The sequence below is a fragment of the Ailuropoda melanoleuca genome, chromosome 1, assembly GCF_002007445.2.
Source record: "Ailuropoda melanoleuca isolate Jingjing chromosome 1, ASM200744v2, whole genome shotgun sequence".
Lineage (NCBI taxonomy): Eukaryota > Metazoa > Chordata > Mammalia > Carnivora > Ursidae > Ailuropoda > Ailuropoda melanoleuca.
The window spans coordinates 55,077,046-55,103,905 of NC_048218.1; the positions used below are offsets into that span (position 1 = coordinate 55,077,046).

A 26,860-nucleotide genomic window follows, 5' to 3' on the forward strand; every position below is an offset into this window, starting at 1 on the left:
AAAAAGCATATCCGAGAAAAGACTAGTATCTAGAATGTATAAGTAACTTCTACAGGTCGACAATTAAAAGAAAAAGAAAAGAGCGGGTGAAAGAATTGAGCAGGTACTTTGCAAAGCAGACATGCAAATGGCCAATAAGTACATTACAAACAGCTCAGCCTTACTAGTCATCAGAAGAATGCAAATTAAAACACTCTTAGATATCTTTACATACCTGCTAGAATGGCTAAAATTAAAAAGACTAATCATGCCAAGTTTTGGAGAGGCTCTGAAGCAACCAGGACTCTCATACTTTGTTGATGGGAATATATAATGGAACAACCTCTTTGGAAAAAGATCTGGAAGTTTCTTATAAAACTAAATGTAAACCTACCATGTACTAAAGCAGTTTTGAGTCCTTGGTCTTTATCCAAAAGAAGTGAAAGTAAATGTCCACAAAAAGACTTAGATAAGAATGCCCATAACAGTTTTAGCCACAATATCCAAAAATTAGTAACATCCCATTTATTCATGAGTAAGAAAATGGATAAACAAACTACAGTATATTCACGCAGTGGAATACTGCAGTGATTAAAATGAAGAACTAGCTACTGATGTATGCAAGAGCATGGATAGATTCCAGAACCATAATGCTGAATGAAAGAACTTCCCACTAAAGAATACATATTGCATGAACTGACATGAAGTTCTAGAACAGGCAAATTTAATCAATGGTAAAAAAAAAAAAAAAATTAGAATAATTGTTGCCCCTGGGAGGATTCGGGCAGGGATTGATGAGAAAGGTACATGCATGAACCTTCTGGTGTGGTGGTGTTCTGTCCCTTGATGTGGGTGTGCATTACGTATATACACTTGTCACAACTCGACTAGTGTACGCTTAAGATTTGCCCATTTTATTGGATGAGAGTTTATGTCAAAAGAAAAATTAAATTAAAATAAATATAATAAATAAATAATAAATAAATAAATATTGAGTCCTTGTTAATGATATGCGTACTGGGGTATTTGGGGCATGTGTGTAGATGTTTGCAGTTGGAATTTGTCAAATGTTTTAATGGAAGGGTAGAGCGATGGGCTGATGGACAGCTATGTGGCAAGCACATACTATAAAATGTTAGTGATAGAAGCTAGATGGTACATGCACTGACTGTAAATTTCTTTCAGTGTTACGTTTGAAAATTTTCGTGTTAAAAAAAAATTAGAGAACCTACCAATAATTAGGCTCTTGATCTTAGGCTTTCAAGGTCCTACTGACATGGTTATCTCTTTGGTGCTTGAGGCAAATAATCTCCTTTTCCAGTACAGAAACCCTGAAAGTACAGTTCTGTGTTGAAATAGACATCCCTCCATCCCTGAAAGAGAGCTAAAGCTTCAAGGGACGAACTGCGGGGGACCTGTGCTTCTATTGACGTACTTTTGTTACATGAATGGAAATGTCTTGTTTCCATTTCTGGAAGAGTCCTTTCAAACTCTACTCTCTGTTCTCTCTTCTGTGTAGGAATCTTCCTGCCATCCTGGACTGGGTGAAAACTCAGAGGCCTGGAGCCATGGGTGTCAACATTATCACATCTGACTTTGTGGACCTGGTGGACTTCGCCACGACTGTCATTGAATTGAATGACCTCCTCCAGGAGGACAGAGCTTTGGCTAAATGCTGATTTGCTTTTTAATGTTGACTTTGTTGATCCAGGCCAGAGTTCTGAAGGGTTTCTTGTTAGGACGGCCCCTGGGCAGTGATGGGGAAGGAGGAGGAAGAGGGCATTTTTCCCTCTTCATAGGGCCATTTGGATAAAATTACAGAGCTTTTAATTGCATTTTTCCCAAATGAGACTTTTCCAAAAAAACGGAAGTCCAGGGGAAAAAGCATGTTTCGTGTGATCAAAGTCAGGGTCTCCCTGATGGCTCATGATGTTGAATGTAATGTGGAAATGGGGTCTCCAGCTTCCTTTGAGTGTCTCCGAATTGGCCTGGTTTCCTGCTGTCTTCCAGGATGTTGTGTGTGAGCCAGCGAGAATACTGACGGAGAAAGGCATTCTTACGCAAAAGAATGGCTCACCACAGGTGTGGAAGGCCCTGTGGGGTGGCTCTAACATCAACCTGAGGCTTTGAGGGAGAAGAGGGCCAGGCACCAGTTCTCTCTGGCATGTTGACTGTTACCACCTCTTCCCTGAAAGTGTGAGACTTCTTTGTCACCAGGCCATTCCAGCCAGGAGCTGTTCTTGCGTAGCTTCTGATTAGGAACTTGGCACCTTCATTCTCTGGATAAACAGTGCATATTGCCTTTGCTTTCTGAAATGGGTTTCCCAGTTGTAAAACATTGATTCCTTTCCATTTCTATTGGCCCCTTCTTAAAAGTGAAAGGAACAATGGTGGGAGATCCTCTCAGTGTGGGGCCCAACAGGAGACACACATGCATGTTTGCTGCATGGCGCATTTCTTTGGTTTAATCCTATAGCTTTTCCCAGAAGGGCTGCCAGGTAAACTCCTGCATCATTTTGGCAAAGTCCGCTCTGGAACGGGATCTTCACGCCAGATCTTGGAATTGCATTGCACTGCTGTGTGCCAGGCGCCGGGTCTGTGCTCTGATGCTAACGCTAGCTAATGGAAGGCACCTTGTCGGTGGCGCCGGGGAGGCAGCCGCAGGATGCGTGGGGAAGTGCAATGGATTTACGGAGGAAGCTCCGAGTGGGATCGGAGCTGTTCTGTAACTCCTTGAAAACAAAGACTACCTCGGGGACGTTCAGGATGACTTGTGTGTCATCAAGGGAGAGATACCCAGTGTTGGAACATTTCCAGTTGGTGTCTTGATTCTTCTACTCTCTGCGGGTTGTTCAGAGCCTGCTAATCACCACTGCAGGGGGGCTGTGAAACTCAAGAGGGGATTTGGGGGTGTTTTTGAATTGATAAGAGGTACTTATCCAGAAGGAGCCCTCTTGTGGTTTTATTTATTTATCCATTTGTTTATTTATAGATCACGTATCTTTAGTGCTTCTTACCTCAACAGCACTCACAAAGGAGCTTCCCGAACTTTTCTCACCCAGGCCCGATGCTGCCCCGATTTTCAGCAGGCCCGTGCGTTTCAGGACTGTGAGCGACCTCTGACTCGACGTTCCCAGCTGCCCCAGTCCTGTCGGGACAGTGGCGTTGTGTGGGTGTGGTCCGGAGCTGAGAAGCCCCTGGCCGGCCACGCACCGGGTCGTGAAGAACTCTCAGTTCTTGAGGGAGAATCTCCAGTAGGAGGTCCGAAAGGAAGGAGCTGGAAAGAAACCATGTGGGCGTGTGTACGCGCCGATGCTCCTCAAAACTGTCCGAGGATCCCTAAGGAAGCGTCAGCCTCTGGATTCTTAAGGCCGAAAGATAACCATGGACTCCTGGACGGATGTGCGCATGCGTAAGGGTCTCGGGGCCCACCGCCCGTCCCCCTCCCCCCCAACGGCTCGCCGTTCCTCCTTGGCAGCGCTCGCGGCTGGACCTTCCAAGGCGCGGGCCCGAGGCGGGCGCTGGAGGTGAGCTCCCGAAAGCACACACACAAGGCCAGCTCGGGCTCTTCAGCCCGTGCTCTCTGTAAAGGCAATTCATCCCTGACCTTGAGCTCCCGCGGCTGGAGGGGGGTCACAACACAAATGCCTCTGGGAAAAATCTGGTTTAACTTTTCCTGTTCTTGCATTTGCACCCCAACTCCGAAAGATTTCTGGGATTGTACTGTTATTTTTTAGGGCCTTCTCTGGAAAGGAGTAAGAAAGGAAGTGCTCTCACTTTCTCAGTTGTTCTTCAATTCTGCTATTAAACCCCAGTGACAAGCTCTGAAATCCCTGGCCTACCCTCAGGGTTTTATTTGTGTCGTTATTGTTTCTTTGGGTCTTATTTTTAACTCTTGGTCCATTGCTAGGGACTAGATTATTTCCCCTCTTTTAACCCTTTGTTACTTGGCAAAGAGATGAGGAGGCAAGAGGAGAATTATTCTGCTCTGTTTTATTTGAGCCTCAGCTTTGTCCAGGTGCCCGGTGCTATGAGGCCAGGTGTGTTGGCAGGTATCTCCACAGGATACCAGTGACACCCAAGGGCTGCTGACTGTTCAGTGAAATGTTTACTTTTTTCCTTTAGTTTTAAAAGATACAATTGCACTTCACTTGGGTTGTAACATTTAAGTGCATCTCAGTGTTTGCCTGGTAAGAGAAAAGTCATCAAGCATGACACAAAAGCACAGAAAATGGTCCCAAGGTCATGAGCACGGAGTCCTGCTGTATGTGGCAAGCACAGGTGCTCACTCCTTCTTACTGCTCTGGGTTGCCAGCCTGGCTTGCATTCTGAAATTCTGCACAGGAGTTCTGGGAGATGGGAGGAAGGTTATTTGCAGTTCACCCTTGATAAACACCCTTGAATTGGCAGCATCTCTGGTCCTAGAAAAAGTTGTGCAACATATCGCAAAGGATGTATACATTCTGCTCTTGGAGCTAAGGTCAAGCAAGAGACTCTGTGATGGGACAGAGGGAGAATAGACTTTAGGTCTATGACTCATTCTGCAACTGCCAACAGTACAAATGGTTGACCCAACCACATCATTTATTCTTACAAGATCAAACAAGGCTGTCGTGCTTACTCAGAATTCACTTCAAGATCAACTAAAAAGCTACTTAACTGAGCCAAAGAGGGCTTTAGTTTCATAGGATTTGGGGGCATAGTTCTTCTGAAATGTAGGCTGAGTTTTTCATGAACCCCCTAGACTGTTTGCCACATTTCCATGGCTTTGTGGCAAAGGGGACAATCACAGGTTTCAGTTAGATTAGAGCAATGTTTAAAGGCCTGAACTTGGAACCTATTAGAGGTACCACTGTGGTTTTAAGGGGACAGAAGATATTCTTAGGGTTGGAGAGGGAAGTCAAGATGGAACTGATGGAATGATAAATGATTGTGGATTAAATTTTAAATTAATGGCAGACCTAAGAGGGTCATGCAAAAAACTATTATATATATGCTGTATGAGACTTCTAATAATTAAGTTTGGTTATTTCCTCAGCACTGAGTCCAGACCCCTGAAATCTTGAGAATAGTTAAGCCACAGTCCAAACCCAGGACTTTTATATAAACTCAAAGAAAAGCACAAGATCTGAGCCCAGGTCATGATCAATCTTAAGAATCCTAGTTCTTCTTTCACGACCTCACATTCACATCACAAAGTGGATGTTTCTGTTCAAGAAGACAAGGTGGTGGAGTATTCTAGGATGAAATGCAGTTTCATGGTGGGTCAGGATTTTGTTTCTGTTTTTCTGAATCTTGCCATAAGAAAGTGTCCCCCAAAGAGGTATGATTACAACCCAGCGAGAAAGCTTAGTGCTAAGCTTAAGGTAGAGAAACAAGAAATTACAATTGAAATGAAATGGTTTCTTTTCATGGAAGCACTAGGGCTATGCAAATTCCGGCCATCTAACCGAATGAGTTTGTGCCCCAGGTGAAGCTTTTGTAAGGTTCTTTACTGGCTGACTGCAGTTGTTCACTGAGAGGTTCTGGGAAATGGAGCAGGCTAACGAGTGGGGCACAGCCATGAGACTTGTCTCTCGTGGCTGAGCAGCTAAGTGACCCTGTGCTACCTCTGTCTTGGTTCCTTAATCTGGAGTAAAGACGTTGTCTACTTTAGTGCTGTTCTGCAAACCTTGGTGGACTAGCCCCCCAAAATATCAGGCCCCTTATGATTAAATTAAATGCCTTTTACTCGGGGGGTGCATAGTTCTACTCATTGTTCCTTGTGTGGCATGTGTGAAGAAATGCTATTTGGCTTCATTTCTCGAAAATGTAGTATGGGATGACGGAAGTAGCATGACACTGGCCCCTGTAAGAATCCGTAGAATGAGAGGAGTGGAGCTGCATGAAATCTGCCGGTGCACACTTGAGTTCCTGAGAGGTGGGCTTTCCCAAGTGCATGCTAGACAGTCATGTTATGCCACAAGGGAATGAATAGAAACTGAGAACATCAAATGTCCCAGCAGGAAGTTTGTTTTGTATGGCATAGATCGTGGTTGTCCCTCGAAATCCTACTACCTTTCCAGTCCCCCTTGGCCCTCTGCCTCAGATGGTTTCCTAGTATTTGCCATCATAACTTTGTCACTCACAAATGTTACCTTGGGATACACAGGAGTGAACTGATCGGGTGATAAGTGCTTTAGCTGGAAATTGACTCTAATTCCACGTGATCGTGAGCAGCTCTTTACTACCCCAGGAGAGGTACTATCTCCTTATATTCTGGCTTCCCCAGCTGCCTACTAGAAGCGTGGACACTAAAGCTACTATATTGCTGCATGGGCCCTTAACCCGGAAGAATACAGCACAAAATGCTACTGATGTTGTTGAAATAGCAGTCTTAAAAACTATAAAAATATTCTAAGAGAACTCTTGATCCTGCAGTGGATATAGTGTTCTAGTCTTTTTTCCATCAAAACTTATTCTTCGGACTTTTCAGGCTCGTTTCTAAGCCTACATAGTTCGGATACAATATTTTTTCTTCTCTTCACTGGGAACTCAATCCCACAGACTATTGAGATAACCTCATCAATAGTCAAGAGGCATTTTTCATCTCATTCCTTCTGATCTCCACAAAAGACCACTTTCTCCTCTTGTCTCCTGGCCATCCTTTATCATCTGCCGATCACTCTGAATAACAGAATGCTGGCAGAACTTACACAAAAAGGCACACGCGTTCAATGACGCCCAAATGCACCCTTATCACGATTATTGCTCTGTGCTGTTCCCAAATGCATAATTCTGCCCTCCTCTTGCCCCCCCCACACAGAATCTGATCGGAACCCAGAACTTGGGGCCAGTACTTGATTCAAAGAGCAGGAGCTTGCTCACAAGCTCGGAGCCCAATGAGAAGCACAGCACTTTGAAGTCAAACAGGTCTTCAGTTGCTTTGTATATTTGTAGTTTTACATTTGCTATTAGTTTATAGCGCTAATAACACTGCGGTCACGAATCTATGGTATCAATATGATAAATCTTATTCTAGACACAGTGGTACCTTGCTGCTATTATACTTACTAATTTATGCCCCAGTGTTAATAAGTATCCCACACAGACTGTGAATGCATTGTTTGTACTGTATATATGCCAGTTGTAAAACTTAACCTCGCTGATCAGCACTTAGAAAATACAGAGATTATCATAGTGAAGATACGTCTTGGTCAATTCAGTTGATATGTGACTCTGATAAATACTCTATTAGGTATTATATTTGTCCTCTATGCTTGTTTTATATTACAGTGCATGCTGTTTCCTAAGTAAAAAAATACTAATAAGAAATTGTACCAATTTTAAGGTTAGACTTAAAATTTTACATATATGCTGCTTGGTACTCTGAAATGTATTTTGTGGCTTAATGATCTTATTCACACACATTTCACTTGGCTCTTTCCCCCCTAGGAAATCATTATTCAAATATATCTCTCCTTCTTTCTTATAAACGGGATCATACTGTTTAATTCAACCTAAAACATTGTAAAGCCAGATTACCTCATTTTAACTGTGAAAAAAAATTTAACCGATATGATATTATGTCTTTTCTTGTATTTTATTTGAACTACCTAAGTAGGCTTAAACCTAATAATAAATATAAAACTTCAGCAGGCACTTTTCCTTGTTTCTATGCGCATTTTATTATCGGCCCACTTTGAATGTTTTTTAAAGGCTGTAGACTCAGCGTCAGTAAGATGTCTTCTCATACGATATTGGATGAAGACCCATAGGAATTGGCTGACCGTGCCCACAGTCCCCAAGATGAGCATGAAATGTGCACACGGACTTGTCACCTGTGCCTCTCCGAGCTTCACCCCCAGCACTTCAGCTGTTTCTTGTAGGCTTGGACCAAGTCCTGCTGGCCTCCGTATTCTCACCCGACCACAATCTCCAGCCCACATTACTCTGAGTGACTGCCAAATGCCCAGAGATAGAACAATGCAGAGATTACATGTTTGCACACACACAGAGTAGTAAGAGTGGGCATCCAGGCCCTGCTGGCAACAAAGATTCAAATATTTCCCTCGTTCCTCATTCTTTTTAGTAGAATACCTGAGACCACTTAATTTCAGTGAATTTCTGTTTTTGCCGTATGCCTTACAAAAATAATGGGTTGAGGTGAAAGTCCTGTGTATGAATTTAGTAGAGATGAAATTAATTCCATGTTGTCATTCATTTCATATAGTTGAATGTTGCAACAGCTAATTAGGGATGATCACATTTCTGTTCAAGTTAATGTAGCAATTGAAGAACAAGGCAAGAGTCAGATTTTTTTTTTTTTAAGATTTTATTTATTTGACAGAGAGAGACACAGCAAGAGAGGGAACACAGCAGGGGGAGTGGAAAAGAGAGAAGCAGGCTTCCTGCTCAGACCCTGGCATCACTCCCTGAGCCAAAGGCAGACGCTCAACAACTGAGCCACCCAGGCGCCCCAAGAGTCAGATTTTTCACCTATATTTCTAGTTAATGTCTAGTAAATCTACCATACTGTCCTCTGGTTGGCTTTCAGACGTACCACGTTCAGTCATTCCCATTTGGTTTTAATAAAAAATTACATGATGAAGGGAAGGCTGGGTCTAAACATAAGCAAAGCAGGTAAAACCTGCATGGGGTAATTGCAAAGACTCCACTGGCCTGCCTCAGTTTCTGAGCATACACTTGGGTTGAGACATTGCTCCATGAGAATGGAGCCGGTACATTATGTTCAAATGAATATTTCATATGGTAACGGGGTTCTGAACATTCTTTTTAGCACAGAAGCTATGGCAACAGGCATTTCAGAGATGCACAGCCCTGTGTTTCTGTCCCAACTTTAGAATGTTCTGGCTGTTTAACTTTAGGCAAACTAACATCTCTAACTATATAGGATACAGGACTAATCATACCTCCTCTGATGGGTTATTGAGAAGTCCACATAAGAAACTATACAGAAAGCATTTTAGCCCAGAGCCTGGCACTCAGTAAATTCTCAAGAGTAGTTATTAGTCTTAGTTTGGGGGTGGAGACTTCGCACCCACCCCATCCACGTACCCGCCACGATCCCTTCAACAGGGCTAACTTCTAACTCTTGTGTTGATTGGTAAATGATTTAGCAGAAACTAATTCATAAGAAGGGGCGCAGATAAATTCAGACAATGAAAGAGAAGTTGCACCATCACTGGACCAGCTCTGCATGGCTCAGAGAGTGAGTGGGGTTCCTGCCACTGATGGTGTGCCGGATGACGTGAGGTGAAAGGCAGCCATATCCTTGAGTAGCATTCCCGTCTTCAATCACTTAATCATTCTGATTAGTAGAGAGGAAAGTCTCAGCTTAGTGATGAAACCCCTCTAACCCTTGTTTAACCAGCAAAAATTTTTAAAAAGGCAATAGCATCCATCTGACATTTAATACCATTTTGTTTGCATTTTATTTATTTTATGGTTACCTTCTCTTTATGGCAAGTGATACTTGGTTTTTCAACAGTGATATAAGATTTTCTTTCAATGTAAATTTTTTTAAAAATTCCACTGTGAGGCTGTGGGAATGACCTTTGTTTATGATCCTTTCCAGGTTGAAAAAAACAACAACAACTGCTGTTGATTCTACCGCACACTTAGGTTGAGAACTGGGTATGGCTATGCTCTTTTTGAACATCCTTAACTAAATAAATAAGTATATAAACAAACTGCTATTTGAGATAGAAGATCCCTCTTTTTTTATAAGGACACTCCCATGTCTCCTGTAGAAGTTTATGCCCCGACCACCCTCTTTCTTTTCCTTCCCGGGCGGCAGTTTAAAAGGGGAGGAGAGAGGTGCCCGAGTCCCCCAGTCCCGCTGAGCCCCCGTCCGCCGGGGCTACGCGCAATGCAGAGAGCAAACCCCACTTCTTCGACTTGGGAAGTAGGTCCTCTTCTGTGAATCCCTGAGGTTAGGATGCCTGGATGCCCCAGATTTTTGTTGTGTTTTTTTTTTCCTTCCCCCAAAGGAATTCTTCTTGATCAGCAGTATGTTTCTTTGTTTATCCCTCTGCAAATCTGCTCACTGGGACTGAAGGAGTGTTATTATTTTTAAGACTTGAAACCTTGCATTCTCAAAGAGGTTAGAAGGTTGCAAGGGAGGGACAGGGACCAAAGCCCATGTGCCTCAAACCTCACCCAGGATGCCCTGGGCAAGTGCCAGTTAAACAAAAGTGCTAGTCAGACCGGGCTGTTTGCACAGCTGGGCAGTGTTTTTGGAGAGCATGGGTGGGGAAGGGGGACACAGGAGTGTCAGCCTCCGTCCAGTAGCATCATGCAACTGAGAGAAGCCTTAGGCAAGCAGATGGCTTCAATCGAAGGGGCCTGGTGTCTAAAGAATGGGATTTCTTCTGTGGAGAAAGGCCCTGAAAAGCAGAGCTCTCATTGCAAAAGGGGGCCACTGAAAGCTCTTCTTTGTTTAACCTGAGAATTTCTCTGCCTTATGGCCTAAAGACTTTCCTGCTTCGATCCTTAATGGGTCAACCTGGGCCTAACAGTCTCATTTCTAGGCCTCCATGAAGTATCAGTGGATCTGGAAGAAGAGATTAGGTTGCCTTTTGCAAAAGCTACCCCCCCTCCCCAACAACCTTGCAGGTCTGGAACTAACTTGCCACACATCAGAGGGGTCAGTGGACTACCTCAGTGGGACCAGAATGCCCTGACATCACATACAAAATTTTGGAAGTATGTGCACTTCTTTCCAGTAGAGGATCCCGTAGCTCTCCTCAGATTCTCAGAGGAAACTATGATCCGAAGAAATTTACATACCACTATCTTTCAAGTACCTATGAGAATGAACGATCATTTAAAGGTTGTTAAGCAAGCAAAGATGGCCGACATAGGCCTTGTCTTTCCCATTCAAAAAAAAATGAATTAAACTAAGACTCATATGAATTTGTTGATTATGGATGCTCTCTTTCAAGAGGTAAAGTCGGATAAAAGAAGATAAAAAGAGGGGCGCCTGGGTGGCGCAGTCATTAAGCGTCTGCCTTTGGCTCAGGGCGTGATCCCAGTGTTCTGGGATCGAGCCCCACATCAGGCTCCTGTGCTAGGAGCCTGCTTCTTCCTCTCCCACTCCCCCTGCTTGTGTTCCCTCTCTTGCTGGCTGTCTCTGTCAAATAAATAAAACAAAATCTTAAACAAACAAACAAACAAAAAGATAAAAAGGAAGAGACTAAGCAAGTCCAAAGTACCCTAAGGGATAGTTAGGTGGGCTCTAGCATGGGAGGCCAAGTGGGAGATGGAAGAAACCAGACACACCAGCAGACACTTAGGGGTGGCTGGGTGCCCTGCACAAGTCTGAACACCACATTTCAGAGGGAGGTGGACAAATTGGAGCCTTTCCAGAGAGAGACATCTAGGAGGGTGAAGGGTCTAGAAGTCGTGTCACATGAGAAATTGGGGATGTTGAGTTTAGAAAAGACTGAGAAAAAGGTAATGAAGATATCTTCAAGTATTTTCAAATTGTTACATGACTGAGATACTAGAATCTTATGAATTTAGATGTGGAAGGACCAAAGAGCTATTGTCCAGGTGCTAATGTTACAGGAGAGAAAACTGAAAGGCAGAGAGAAAAGACTGGCCTAAGGCAGAGCTGGGACTAGAACCTGGTCTCTGAGTTGGCTCTCAGTGTCCTTTCCCAACATTTGCAACTGCCTCCCTGAGTGCCTGAGATGCAGAGACGAACTAGGACCCATGACTTGCCATTTTAAGAAGGTAGATCTTGGCTCAATAAAAAGCATTCCTATCTGAGATCGTGAGCTCACCATCAGGCAGAATATTTCTGAAAGAGTGTGCGTTCGTTTTCTATTGCTGCCATAAGAAGTCACCACAGGCTTAGCGGCTTACAGCAGCACACATTTGTTACCTTTCAAGTCTAGAGTCAGAGGTCTAAAATGGACCAGCAAGGCAGCAATCCTTCTGGAGGTTGTAAAGAAGAATTCACTTTGCCTTTTCAGCTTTCAGAAGCTACGTTCCTTGGCCAGTGGCCCCTTCCTGCATCTTCAAAGTCAGCAGCACAGCGTCTTCAATCTCTCGCTGACTCTGCTTCTGTCACCATGTCTCCTTTGTTTCTAGCATCCTATAAGGACCCCTGTGATACACTGGGCCCACCTGGATAATTCAGGATAATCTCCCATCTCAAAATTCACAACTTCATCCCATCCACAAAATCCCTCTTACCATATAAGATGACATATTCACAGGTTCTAAGGAGTCGGACATGGACATCTTTGGGCGCTCTTCAGCCTACCACAGGGTACAAAGTGCATTGACATTGGTACAGTTTTAGAACGGTGAGTTCAAATCCTGGTTGAAGCACCTACTCATCGCATGACTATTACCCATTTGAACTTCTGTTTCTATAAAATAAGAAGAAAGTTTCAAGGTTACTATGAGGATTTATGCTAATAGATATATAATGCCTAATATATAGTGCATGTTCAGTAAGTGGCAGCCAGATTTGTTCAAAGAATCTCTAGATGATTCTCACCAGACAGGAATTCAATAGAAGAAACTTTAGTAAATGAAAGATTAGTTAAAGTGACCTTGAAATTCCCTTCTGAGATTGCTACAAGAAAAAAAAGTGAAATAAAAGGGATTTTCCTCCCATGTATCTTTGTCTACTTCACAGAGCTGGTTGTAAGGTCACTGCCTTTCTGGGTAGTCAATAGCTCACAGATCTGCTCTCTGCCCCCACCGTGCTGCTATCAGGCTTGAGCAGGACGGTGAGAGCCTGGACTGGTCTGCAATGATTGGCCAGACCAGGCAGCTGAGGCCAGCGCAGGCTCCCTCCTTCACATCTGTCAACACACCTGATAGAGAGCAAGTCGCAGCCCATGAGCACTGTCTACAGTGGCCACGGAAAGCAGGAAAGCAAGGGGAGGGGAACACCCTGATTTGGTGCTTGAGGAAAAGTGAAAGCCTGAGCTGATGCTTCTTACCACCGTCCCAAACTCTTCAGCAAGGACTGGAACAGTCATGGGCCACCACTGCTGAGTCAAGAAGGAATTTGAGAGAAGAATCCAACTCTAAAGCAGCAATCAAGGTAGGCGATCTCTCTGGTCATGGGCCTTTCTCTCAGGATCACAAAACAAGCACCTTGCCCAGCCTTGTAGCCAGGGTGTCTCTGATGATGGTCTACTGAAGATGTATGTTAGTTGTGGGTGTGTGTCGAGAGAATTCAGTCATTTGTCCACCAACGTGTTCTGCAAAGTAGGCTCTTATTTTTCTTCCGTCCTCGCTCCCCTTTGAAAATCGTCGTTGTTCCTCTACATATTTCAAAGTTTTAGAAAGTTTTCTATCTTTCGTTATAAAAATCATGTGTGTGATTTCTTGAAATTCTTCCATTAGTCATGGTTCTTCAAACATGACTTTGTTCCAGATTTTGTTTGCTTGAATTCTTTCCACTTCCAAGATAGAGCACGACAGTTGGCATTCTAATTCTGAGGAACACCCTGCCTGTGCAGAAAGCTGTCAAACTCAAACGATAGGATCTCCCAGGAAGCCATGTGCATTTTTCTGCTCTGGAACCTAAGGAGTTAAAAGTCTTGAAATTGCTGGAGCAGAATCAAGCCTATTTACCTAAGCTTATCACCCAGGGCAGCCGGGTCAATCATTTACTGATGAAAGGCTGTTTCCTAACTTTGACAGAAGACCACTAAAGCCCATGGCTGACTATCTCTACACAACAGACACAAGGCAATGTAGAAGGTGCTGCTCTCTGTGGCTACAGCCCATACTCTCTTCTGACCAGAGACCTTTGTCTCCTACCCAGAGCTGTAAATGCCACAGGGTCCTTCCTAGCTCAACAGTAAACAGGAACAAGACTGAATACCTGATGTCACCTCAGGCCTAAGAGCTTGTGGCTTTGAAGAAGCTTTCCCTACTTCTGGAGGTCGACAGGGAAGAAATAGACTCTAGAACAAGTTATTCAGTGATTCTCCAGGGGGAATAAGATTATTAAGTAATCACCAAAAAACATGGAGTTTTTCCCCTTCAAGTCTACACATTCCGGAAATATGTCATTTTTAATAAACATGATCTGCTCTGCTTAGGTCTGAACCAACTCCTCCAGAAAGGTGGTCCTATTGTCATCCTCTACACTCGTCACATCTGTGCAATGGCTCAGAGCTCTTATCATTGTTAGAAGGCCTGGTGATAGAGAAGCCCTATTTTTCTGAACTCCCTTTAGGGAAGGGGTTGGGCCATTTACTCAACAAGGTAATGTTTGACACTATTTTTGTCAATCACTTATGGAATTGAAGTGAATCCCCTTTACTGCAGCTTGTGGCCCAGAATTTTTATGTGGCTCAGGCCTTAACTCGATGCAGGAGTGGAGGCCATTGCAGAGGGTGGCCCAGACACAAATCCCATGTGTGATTTTGGGTGAGTCTGTAGCTTAACTCCCAGGAATGTGGTGAAGAATTATGGAAACTGATACATTTCTGTGAAGATATTAACTCTGTAAAATGTTAAGTGTGTGTCTGGCTGGTTTCCAGAGAATGTTCATAGATAATGCATGTGAAGGGGTGGTTTAGAAGGGAGGTGGGGAGTGTGTCAGAGCATTCCAATGCCCCGGCCAGATTTACCCACAATACCTTAGGCTGCCTTAGGAACAGATATGTCTTATCTATCCTTTCTGCAAAGCATCTGGCTTAGGCCAAAACCCTGGTGGCCCTTGAGAGTATATCCAGCTTTTCTTCCCATTTCATGCGTATTGGATATTAGGTGGGGGGAAGTTACTCTTGAGATTGACTAAACAAAGTAGACAGTATTATTCCTTTTACAGGTTAGGAAGTTAGAACCCAGAAGTTAATTAATTTGCCCAAGTTTACTCAGTCAGAGGCTGAGCCAGGATTCTACCCAATTCTGCTTCATTCCCAATCCGGTGTTTTTCCCCAGTGGTCATGGAGTTAAGCACATGCAGAAACATAAACTGTGGGTGTGTGGGCATTGGGGGGGTGGGGGGGTCACTGAGGAAAGCAAAGCTAACAGGGTCAGTGGTTCTCCACTGGTCCTTGGATGTGCCATGCCCAAGGCCAGCTGGGTGCCACTGTAACCAGAACACCAGCATTGCCCAGACGGGACCTTCTTTGAGGGGAAGTAAGGGGAAGGAACAGGTGGGGAGCAAATGGAAGTGTTCCCAGTCCTAGTAGTGACAGTCACTGGAGTCTTCCCGGTCCTGGCTACTTCTTAAATAAACCCAGGGAATTTTCAGGCTAGATCTCTGCCCCTTTCTATTCCAGAGGCTCGAATTCATGAGCCCCAACTTAAGTACGACATTTGAACTATTTCCAGGGAAACAAATAACACCATTCCAATCCTTCTCCGGGAGCTAAGAAAATTAATTACGATTTCGCTTCACCTCAGCTCATATCCACTCATCTAAATCCATGGGATTTGGGCAGAAAGAGGCTTAAAGCAAGAGGAACCTTCAGCAATCCATCATATCGGAGCTCCCAGTAGCTGCAACCCAAAGAGACCCATGTTAACCTGGAGTCCAAATGGCTTTTGGTGTCATTCAAGCGATGATAAATGAGTAAGGTCTTCCTTTCCTGCTAACCCCCATTTCACTTTTGTTCGGATACATCCTAAAAATTCCATTAGCTGTCTGGCAGAAATTCCCAAGCAGCCACAATTCCCGAGCACTTACAAGATCAAGATAAAGAAATGCCACAGTGAGATGTGGTTGACTAAATAACTTTGAACAAAGAATTTCTTCTTTACACTGACCCACCTCATGCATACCTCAGCGTGTGATAGCAAAGGCATTACCAATAGGGATCGCATTGCCAAGTCCACTGAGTAAGTGTCATTTTCTGAGACAGCTGACCCCGCATGAACTGTACTCACACGCTATCATTTTTGTGACCTAAAACATTAGGAAAAAGAGAATAAGTTGGAGCTGAGATACATGGACTCATAACAACATTTCACCTTTATCCAGTGCCTCTGACGACCAAGAAATGAACTTTTATCTACATTTGAACCTTTTTATCTACATTTTTAAAATTTAATTCTTATAACAAACTTATGCAATTTGCTCAATCCACACATATTGGATAGCTAGTAAGATGAGGTGAAATTTAAACTGGGGTCTGTCTGGCCAAAGCCCATGTTCTTGAGCACTCTGTTTTGGGAAAAATACCAACAGTATCTACGCTATTTGTATTCTAAGTGTAAAAGAGTATGGAGTGCTTTCTGAATTATTAGCTTGGCTCCTCAGAGTATATACTTATGACTCCCTTCTCTAGGTGTTCTTGATTCTATGCAGGCATAAAACCCAATACGAGAGTAGCTTTCCTCTCCTCCAGGAAAGCGACAAGGAAACACACACACACACACACACACAACTCACCCTCAGGTCAGCATTTTGATCCCTTTCTGAAATTGCAAAAGAAAATCATCCTCTTCTCCTGGTTCACAAACATTATTTTGTTGATTTGTTTGATTTTAATGTAACATAGAGACAAATAGACCAATTTTTCATTTATTGTACCAGGACTGTTTATTTCCACAGTCAGATCTCTGTCTCTCTGAGAAAGGAACTATGCCAAAACTCCCCATACGGTTTTCTTTCATCTTCATCACAGCCCCATAAGGGCGGTGTCATTTTCAGGCGACATTCTTTCACATAAGGAACCCGACACTCAATAAAGGTGAGTGCCCTTCTCAGTGCCACTCAGCTCACAAGTCCCATAGGTCTCGCGACTGCAAATTCTTTGCTCTGTTTTTCCTAATACACAAGCGGTTTTCCGGATTCTTCAGGCTCACAAATGGCGGGAATGGGATAATGCAAGCTACTTAAATGCCAACTGACTAAAGAGCCTGTTCTTGGGCTACGGAGAGCTACTCAAACGTTGATTGCTTTGCTTTGGCTGAGATTATGTCGAGTCAGTGTGGTAACGTTGTTACTCTAATTGGATTTTCAGTGAGTAGTGGAAATGAAGATACTAATTGATACTTAATTGATACTTAATAAAATCTGCCTTAAAGGCAAAAGCCATTCAACCCATGTGCCCATAAGCAAAGTTAAGAGATCAAAGGAATTCTTGCTAAGAAAAAGGTCAGAAACCACTGTCCTCTAACTGGTTGCATACCTGTGGGACGGTATATACGGTAGGGGTTACAGGGTGGTGACACCTCATGGTGTCTCTTGATATACACAGTTCCTCTCCTGTTTAATTCTCTGATCAGATGGTGTCTTGTCAAGCAAGAACACCTAAGGAAGTCTTTCTACAGATTCGGTATCTGTCGTGGGTGGAGTCCCCATAACTCGAGAAGCCAGCTAAAGTTACAGCAGGCATTCTTGTGCCCTGTGAATTTCATTTCAGTCCTAAGATGCTCTGAAGAGTCAGGGAGCCCTGCATCAGTTGTGCATCTTGGGGGGGGGCAAATGTTTTTCTTACTAATGCTTCGCTGGAAACTACTCCTGGCTGGCCATCTGAGTCTCCATCTCATGTGACAGTCTGGTTGTATGCATTCTTGCTTTGGGATTCATGGGTATTTTCATTGCACTTTTTGTCCCCATCTCTGTGCCCTCAGAGGCTCTAAGGGTGTTGGTGCAGGAGAACCCATCCACTTTGGGCAATGAGCAAACAGAGAGAAGGAAACTTCTGCCCTGCCCCTCACCAGCTAGTTTCCCTCCTCTCTACAGTTCCAAGGTCAAGTTTCCCCTGGGAACAGTTAGGGAACTGAAGGTCACAAAAAGCTGGCAACGCACCATGCCTTGGAGGGTTTCCCAGGAAGCAAAATGAAAATGAGATTGTTTTCACATAAGACTTCTGTATTTGGAGGACAGGATTCAAACCGTTTGAATCTGCGTTTCACATGTACTTAGGTAACCCCCACAAAGTCTAGTTGTTTTTCTTTTCCTAAAGCCAAACAATATCAAAAATACTTCCTGCAGAGAACTCTAACTAGGCAGGATTCTTTTTGTCATCGCTGAGCTGCTGTTTTCAAGGATTCATATCTTAAGATAAGCCTTATATGGTGTGTTTAGCTGGGGCTCTTGTGTCTTTCCATGTAATGATGGCTGGCCATGGGGCCGCCTTATTGTAATCTCATTAGATGTCACAATGGACGCAGCTGAAAACTTGTGGTTAGGAAGTGAGCAGGTTACAAAAAAAGAAAACCCAGAGGCCAAGCAAAGATGTTGCAGTGAAGGAGCAGATGGTAGGCTCTCTATGACCCGAAGAAAACCAGTACTTCTGTCCTGAAAAGATATACCTTCAAGCTCAAATATATGTATACCACAAATTCAGCTTTATTTCCTGGGTAGGAATCCTGAATATAGGCAAGAACCAATGGCTAGACCTCCCAATATCTGACTGTTCTCTAGCAAAGCTCATTTCATCTGGTTTCTCTTTGCAAGATGGAAAAGCCCTTGACAAGAGGTATTATTATGGAATATAATTGTGTTGGTAACTTGTAGTCCAGCCAACAGAACATAAAACATAGCCTGAAAGAGGCACCCTGGCCCTGACTGCACCATTATCTGGCTCTGTGGGTTGCTGCCAACTTTTAAACTTCTTCGTGGTGACTCGGTTTTGATTCTTTACTCTCTGCATCTTCCCTGTGAATAACCACAGACATTCATTGATGGGGTCATCCTCAGTTCTGCTATCGTCACTTACTCTTTCTGAGAAACACATTAGACGCAGTTTTTGAAACAAGATTAAATAATCTTGAAGGTTTTAAATTTATCTAGTGAGCCAAACCACAGCCTTCTTAGAGTCCTTTGTTGGGGTCTGTGTGTGTGTGTGTGTGTGTGTGTGTGCGTGCACATAATTGTAATTATTTGTATCTGGGGGCACCTGCGTAACTCAGTCAGTTAAGCAGCCAACTCTTGATTTCAGCTCAGGTCGTGGTCTCCGGGTCCTGAGATCGAGCCTTGTATTGGGCTCCATGCTGGGCGTGGGGCCTGCTTAAGATTCTCTCTCCCTCTCCCTCTGCTCGTGCCCTCACACAAGGGCACACATGTGTGCTTTCGCTCTCTAAAAAATATGTATATATTTGTACAGTACTCTGAAGATTATGCGTTCTCAATAAATATTCTTTGATAATAAATTGGTAGTTGACTGAATTTAGTAGAGAAAGTGATTTTTTTAAAAAAAGACTTTGTCATTGCCAGGGATGACTAAAGAAAGGAGCAGTATCAGCATGTGGTGGGCCTGGTGCTTTGAAGATTACTTGCTCTCTGGCGGCCAGTAACAGGCCCAACAGAGGGGAGACCGGCTTGGTCTGCTCGTGCTACTGCTGCATGCTGGCTCTGGGACGCTGAGCAAATCACTTCAGCTCTCTTGCTTGGTCTCAATTACCTTTTTTAAACAATGGAGGTGAGGGGATGGAAGTGTATGATTTTTTATGGTCTCCTCTAGTTTTCATATTCTGTCTTGTAGAGAAGTTAAGATCCACAGATCTTTTAAAAAGAAAATACACAAATGGTTTTTATCTCTCTTGAGCCACTTTCCCTATCTCTTAGGTAAATGAACTAGGGGAATAAGAAACTGCTGAAAAGATCTCAAGAATGAAAGTCCGAGGCTATTATAAAATTGGAGAGGGTGGGCATCAATCTTTTCTGGAGAAGGAGCCCACTCAGCTGGAAAATGGAGACAACCCCTTCTGAGTTCTGTCCAGGGCCAACCCTGGCAGGGACGCTCAGCGTTGCCACACCTGTGTGTCACTAATGGGAGCTCCAGCGAGCAGGCTGTCATGACTATTACCCTCCCTTTATAAATAAACAAAAGCCCTTAAAGGTGACGTGACTTGCCCAAGGTTACAGAAACATGGCAGTGTGTCAGATGGAACCGTGCATGTTGGTGACATTATAAGCAAAAGGGTGAAGAGTGAGGGACAGATCTGTACCTCCTCTTAAGTTCACAAAACAATGGTCAAGGGCTCTGGAAGAGCTGCAGGTTTGCTTTGGATCCTGAGACATTCTCGTCCTCCTGCCCCTCCCTGAGCCCCCTCCCAGCTGCCCTGCCCAGGGTTACTCACCCAGGTGGGTGCTCATTGGGTGCTGGGGCTCCTGTCCCTTCTTGTAAGCTTCATGAAAGGCTATTTGTAATGAAGAGAAGGCACAACAAGGGAGCAGAATGCATCAAAGATCTTCCCTGAGGGCATGAACTCAAAGGGCAGTTTTCTTGGGAGAGACTCTGGTTTCCCTCTTATGTTCTGCAGAAAAGAATAGTCATCGGGATGACTGACAGAATTATGACGTTCCATTCCAACCATGGATAATTTTTATTTTTCACCTCCGGGATTATGTCACTCCTCTCTGCTCTACTTCTCCCACAAAAAGGAAAGAATAATGCTTGCTCACTGGGACGCTGAGAAAGCAGCCTGGGGCAATGCCATTCAAAGGAAACTGCCAGTCGCACCAAGCACCGGGGCAGGGCTGGAAGTGCTAGTAAAGAAAGTGCGTAGCATCAGGCCCACACGGGTTTACTTACCTCTTCAGACCAGTGTCCAGGGAGCTCTAAGGCCCTGCAGAACCACACTCACAAGTCACGGCTGGGAACTTCGGCCCCACAAGAAGAACACTGAAGGAAATGAGGCCTCAGTGTTTTCACGTCTTGGCCGCATTCAGAGCCCGCATCCCTTCGCCGCTCACTTTTTTGGTCCCTTTTAGAGATGAGAGAGGGAAAGACAATATTAATTACTATCACCCAGGGATCTCTGGTCATTTTCGGGGTGCTGGGGGAACACCGTGAATTCAGTTAAGAATGGATGGATTTCCTGGCCGCCTGTTGTATGGTACTGAGCTTCCACACTTTTCCGTTTTGATTCTATTTCCAATATCTAATTGACTTCTTCTCAGGTAGTCTCTTGGGGAAAGGGGTGGGGAACACAGTAATGCATAGTTGATACTGTCCACAATCATATTGGCTAGACTCACTTTCTAGAAACCACAAAACAAACAACCAACTACCAAAAGTCGCCTTTGGCTTGCCCACCAAATACACACAGTTAAGGCAGGATAGGAAGAAAATAAGCTTATGATTCAACTGTGTACCAACCTTTCACGAGGCCAGAGAACCAACATGGCCCATGAGTCCAAGAAACAGTATCAATGTCACGTGTAACTCAGAAACAGACGCAGTGTACTCCCATGGGACAGTCTCATACATGCTCTAATGCTAATAACCAAGTGACCAAGCACCAGTTAGTACTGTTACGACTTCTTCTATGGAGTCTGTGAGCATACCATCACTTCTTGCACAGAACTGAATTCCCAATATTGGACTGGATTCTCCAGCACTGTCAGTCTTCTAGTAGGAGAAAATGTGTTTCAGGGGCAATATAAAGCCTTATTTTCCTACTTTGCAAAAGCCATCTGGCCATTCCTACGTCTACCCTTAGTCCTCACCCAGCACAAAGTGAAGTGAGTTAGAGTCCATAAGTCTTTTATCTGTGCCCATCACTCTGCCAGACAGTCAAGGTAAGGAGGGGCTTATCCAGTAGAGACTTTCCAGAAAGTGAAGAGACTGTTCCTAATAATCCCATTTTTTACAGCCCACTAGTCCGAAAGGCAAAGAGGCAGCATTTTGAAAGGAGATTTTCATGCTATAAATCTTCAGGCATTTGGGGGCACCAAGTGTTTTGATGTAACTGCAGTAAGCCTAAAATAATTTATAATTTGTGTGTGTTTGCGTGTGTGCGTGTGTGCATGTGCAATGCATGGAAAGAATTTTAATACGAGAAAGACATTAGATCAGTTTGGCAGAAAGAAAAATATTTTATCTAAACTATTCCTGGATGTAGGTTACACAAAATGTAGGTACTTGTTTAATTTATGGAATTAATTAGCAAATGTCTGTCCAAAACATAGGCTTAAAAAACTTCTATTGATAGCATAGCCCTTCTCTAAAATAGCTGCAATGCATTTTGATCATTTTTAGAAAAGGCACCCTACAAGAAGCTTTGGCATGTAAAACATTCTTCTGAGATGTCTACATGAATCTCAGGGTCAGTTAATTCTATCGAACTTCGTATGTCTTCAAGTAACTCTTGGCATGCCAAATTCATATCTCATAGCTATTTTATTTTACATGATTTTTAAAGTAAGATTAACCAATGAAATTTGAGTAAACTGATACAATGGCCGAAGCATTATTTGGCTACACTTTGTGCTTAGCCCAGTCTCCAGACATATTTTTTTCTCCTATTCTGCAGACAGGCTCTCTGACCATGTCTGGTTATGCTCAGTCTTTGGATGTTCCCCTAAAGGGATTATCTGGGGGTCACCATTTTTCCTCTTTGAATGACTATCGGACATAATTCCCACTGGGATACTGCTATTTTTCATATCAATTTATAACAGAAGTTATGAATTCCCACTTGCCCCAAGCCAAGGTCATAACAGCATGCTGGAAGCAGATATTTTCTATTGTTCTAACACAGATCCAATAAAAGGACATTTATAGAGTGCCTAATATATGCTTGACACTCTGCTAAGTGCTCTAGATACAGAAAGGAGTAGCTCACAGTTTTGCCCAGGGGAAGGCCAACATCTTGTAGAGCAGATGAACCAACAAGGAGCCAACACATCATCATGTGGGACTATAAGGGCCGTGACACTGAACACAGCACAGAAACGTTCTAAATGGATACTCAAGAAGACCTTCAGAGAAGCTGAGGTCCAAGCGTTATTTTAAAGAAAAGGAAATTGGAATTTGCATCCTTCCTTTTCAAGAATCCAGACTTTGAAGGAAAAGCTGCTTCCTTTTTGAAATTTGTCTAACTCTCCTAAGAAGGAGAAAATACAAGAGTTGAGATAGTTGTGGTAGCCATGACTAAGGAAGATTTGATTCCCTGGACAAGGCGGTAAGGGGAGGGTTCAGAGAGATCCCTCTAATTGAAAAGGCAGGAACAGGAAGAACTAAAACTTCACCCTGAAATAGAGCCAGTGCCTCATTCACATTCCTTGAACTTAGAGCTTTAATTTAGAATCATTCTCTGCAGCCCAGACCTCACATGCTCTCCCAAACCCCGGGGACCTTTGCCTGGTGAACTGTCTTGTTATAAATCTAATCTCTACTCAGTTATGACTTGAATTTCATTTATCCTGGGAGCAACCTTAAACAGAAACAAAGAACAAAATACTGGAGAAATAGCAGGGGAGTCTTCTGATGTCGGCAGCTGGTACCAGTTTGGAAGCTCAGGGTTAAAGGATAGGGATGACCTACCCACACTCATCCCAACACCCTCTGTTACCATCCGAACTCCAACTCTGACTTTAGCACCACACAGCTGAGGCAGGAGGTAAGCTGGAAGGGTAAGCTTAGTAGCTTTCAGCCTAGACCGGCTGGAAGTCCTTCTCAGTTTCCTTAAGTTGGCTTAGGTAAATCTTTAGTGTGTAAGTGAAAATTTTCACCATCTTAAACAGTGTACCCACTTCCTGAATTTGGGCCAACTTGTTTTGGAGTTGTCTGATTCTTTTAGAAACTCAGATCGTAAGTCACACTACTAATGGACCAACTTACATGTTGGATAGATTATTAGGATAATTAGGATAGATTTGACTACATAAATACTTAAAACTCCTTTTACAAATACCATATGGAAAGGTAAAAATAGAAACCCTGAACAGGAAAGTATATTTGCAACATAAATAACAGGCAAAAGTTTGCCGTCCCCTAAGTGCACTTGCAAATCCATCCCAGCTACAGGCAATATCCCAGTAGAAAGCTGAGCAGAAAATGAATTGACAGTTCACAAAAGAAGAAAGATAAATGACCTGTAATCATTATTTGAAAGGTTGTTTAGCCACACGAAAAATGAAATAAAGGCAAATTTAAATGGTGAGAGAACATTTCCTTTTTATGAGATTGGCAAAATTTGGGTAACACCAGGCATCGGTGAGCAGGTGGGCAACAGGTGCTTTCACGCACGGAGATGATAGGAGTGCGCAGTGCTGGAACCTCCTTTTTCAAGGGCAGCTTGTCAAACCACATAAAAATGTCTTGTAGGGGTAATTGTTTACTTAGCAAGTTCACTTCTAGGACTTACTTTTAGACAACAACAGAAGAGTGCATTAAAAATTTCCCATAGTACACATATATCTATGGAAGGCTTGTTTATACCGGCAAATTTTGCAAAGAGCCTAAATGTTCATCGGAGGACAGGAGGAATCCACGCATACACACGCGCATGCACGAGGATACTGGCCAGCCATCTCCCAGGACGCGATCCATCTAGCAGCTCTGGTTCAGAGCCTGAACTCTGTCACCAATAGACCCGTGATTAAGTTTATGTCTACCCGTTACGAGCTGTGTGATCCGGGTGAGTCATTTGACTCATTTGACTCAGCTTCAGTTATCTCATCTTTAGAAATGAGGACAATACTACTACCTGTGTCTTAAGATGGAGCCGAATTGGGTGAGCGTTTGAAAGTGAAGCTCTCGGCACACCGCCCGCAGAGTAACCAGCTGCCATTGCCACCGAGCCTCTTGAGCCAATACTGTCCGTCTCTGCACAAAGTGACAAACTAGACAGACCCAGGGTTTCGCCTCTCCATCTTCCCAAGACCTTATTAAAATAAAAGCTTGTTTTGGGATGCCTGGGTGGCTCAATCAGTTAAGCATCTGCCTTGGGCTCAGGTCATGATCCCTGGGTCCTGGGATGGAGCCTCGCATGGGGTTCTCTGCTCAGTGGGGAGTAGGCTTCTCCCTCTCCCCCTGCCCCTGCTTTCTCTCTCTAGCTCAAATAAATAAATAAAATCTTTAAAAAATAAAACAAAAGCATGTTTTTAAAAAGAATAAACTCATAACAGAGAAGAAGACTACAAAAAAGGAATAATCTAAAATTATTACTGTTATTAAAAAAATGAATAGACAGACTGGCAAACAATGTTGAAGAAGTTTTTTTTTTCCAAAATTTGGAGCAAAATGACATTGGTGGAAAGGTGAGATAAAAGATAATTAAATAGTAATAACAAAAATTAGATAGCCAACAATTTACTTAAAGCACTTGAATATGTGCAGGCACTGGCTTATACCCACTCCGTGCATTATTTCAATCAACCCTCCCAGAAAATCCATGAGGTAGTTAGTAATATCATTCCCCCTCTTTACAGTGGGAGAGATGAAGGCCTTAAGCAATTAGGACAATTTCTGCAGGTCACAGCTAGAATGTGGTGAATTTAGGATTTGCACAGAGCCAAGGTCATTGTGCTGGACTGCCTGTCACCTTGGCATCTCTGCCGCCCCTGCTAAGGACTTCTCTGCATCACAAAGAAGCAGGACCTGCATTTCCCAGACCATCCTCCCCGCACAGTTTCAGCTTAGAGCCTACAGGGGGTATCTGTAATTTGGAAGGTGGAAAAGTAGAGGCATTGTTCTCCAGAGCAAGAGGCTGGCAGACACACAGGCAGAAGTTGCCTATGAGGTTTGAAGCAGCTACAAGTGAACATCACTGGGATTGCACACTGAGCTAGTCAGTATGAGTGCAGGAAACTTTCCCTCCTCCAGCCTTTCCAATGGCCGTTCCTTGTATTAAAACATTTCCTACTGAAAACACACAGAAAGGCTTTTGTTTTCCTGATCAAACTCTGACTGATTCAGGTGCCAAACACTGAGACCCAATCCAGGAAGTCCCATATCTACTGAATAGGTGTCCCAGAAACAGCACAGAAAACCGAAGGGGGAAAACTATCCAAAAGTAGACTCGTAGTGCTCAGAAGTCACAATGCGTAGATTAAAAGGGCTCATGTACAGCAAAAGTAATTTAAAAACAAACCCAAAAACCCCCATGAAACAAACCAACCCCAAAACAACTAAGCAACCTTGTGATATTTTAGAATGTCAAAGGTTAAAAGAATAAAAGAGCTTTCAGAGAGGGGAAAAAAGGAACCTACAAGGACTTGAATTAGACCAGCTTCTGACCTCTCACAACATTGCTGGATGGTGCTTGCAGATGTTGGGGAAATGCCTTCAAAGATCTGAGAGGACATGATTTCAACTTGGGTTGAAATTCTACACCCAACCAAACTATAAATGCAGGATTGGAGTAAAATATAGACATTTTGGGTAGGTAAGGTAAAGATTCCGAAATTTTAACTTCCATGCACAATTTTTTAAACAAGGATGGAATCCTAGTTCATGTGATAAACTTTCTGTAGAATGAAAGACGATGTATAATCACTTTAATTCTATGCGTTTATTGTCATGAGTATTAAAAATGTATAGCATAACAAGCTTTCTCATTCATGTATATTACTTAGAACAAAAGTTTGGGAGGTACTTAGGAAAAAAGGGAATAGAACAGATAATATTTGAATATGGCAAGATCGAAAGACAGTACATCAATGACTGAAGTTTGGGAAACACTTTGCTAAAGTAAATGATTTAATATATGATCTCTTCCAAATATATTTCCATTTTAAAAGAAGAGACTTAAAAGACACTGCAGAGCCAAAAGCAGGAACTCATTGGCCACAGCAAGGCCAGGACAGAGGAGCCTGGGGACTGGTGTTTGTGACCTGCCTCTGAAGACGGCCCTGTTTCCTTTGCTTACACTCCATATTCCCGGCCCTCCCCATGGAAGCTTCTGACTGTTTTGGCGTTACCAGAAAGGGTCCCCGGCTGGGAAGAGAGTGTGAGGACCCAGGTGAACTGAGGGCTTTCAAGCGCCTATAAGTTCCATTCCTCATGATGAAGTGGTACATGAACAAACTGGCTCGGGCACCAACACTTTTATTTTATCTTCCTCCTATTTCTATTACCTTTTTACCTTGTTAGATTGTGTCTTTCTGTGTAATTTCAAATCTTATTTGGAGTGAGGAAGAGTTTATCTAAATAGCATTAATGACATAAGCTCACTAACCAGTGGGCACACAGATACACTGGAATTTCTG

General features: G+C 43.3%; 1 protein-coding gene and 1 long non-coding RNA gene across 6 annotated transcripts in view; one reads left to right on the forward strand and one right to left on the reverse strand.

The window, feature by feature from the left end:
- Nucleotides 1-9,587, forward strand: part of PLCXD2 (phosphatidylinositol specific phospholipase C X domain containing 2) — a 51,178-nt gene extending 41,591 nt beyond the window's left edge. The window contains exons 4-5 of one of the 3 annotated variants that reach the window (XR_004624657.1): nucleotides 1,499-3,506; nucleotides 9,557-9,587. Coding sequence is in view for 1 of the 3 variants with exons in the window: in XM_002917316.4 (XP_002917362.1) it covers nucleotides 1,499-1,658 (160 nt within the window). In the remaining 2 variants the exon portion in view is untranslated. Of the gene's footprint in view, nucleotides 1-1,498; nucleotides 7,621-9,556 lie in introns of those variants that run through there. The other 2 variants (XR_004624656.1, XM_002917316.4) reach the window with 2 other exon arrangements.
- LOC117801884 lies at nucleotides 8,342-20,276 on the reverse strand. 3 transcript variants are annotated; one of them, XR_004624659.1, is made up of 5 exons: nucleotides 20,002-20,276; nucleotides 15,751-15,874; nucleotides 12,945-13,533; nucleotides 12,184-12,362; nucleotides 8,342-9,289 (listed from the first exon to the last, which is right to left on the reverse strand). It is a non-coding gene; the product is annotated as an uncharacterized LOC117801884 (long non-coding RNA). The 3 variants fall into 3 exon arrangements; XR_004624661.1 differs by lacking the exon at nucleotides 12,945-13,533; XR_004624660.1 differs by lacking the exon at nucleotides 12,945-13,533 and having other exon boundaries at nucleotides 15,740-15,874.
- Between the last annotated feature and the right edge of the window lie 6,584 nt (nucleotides 20,277-26,860).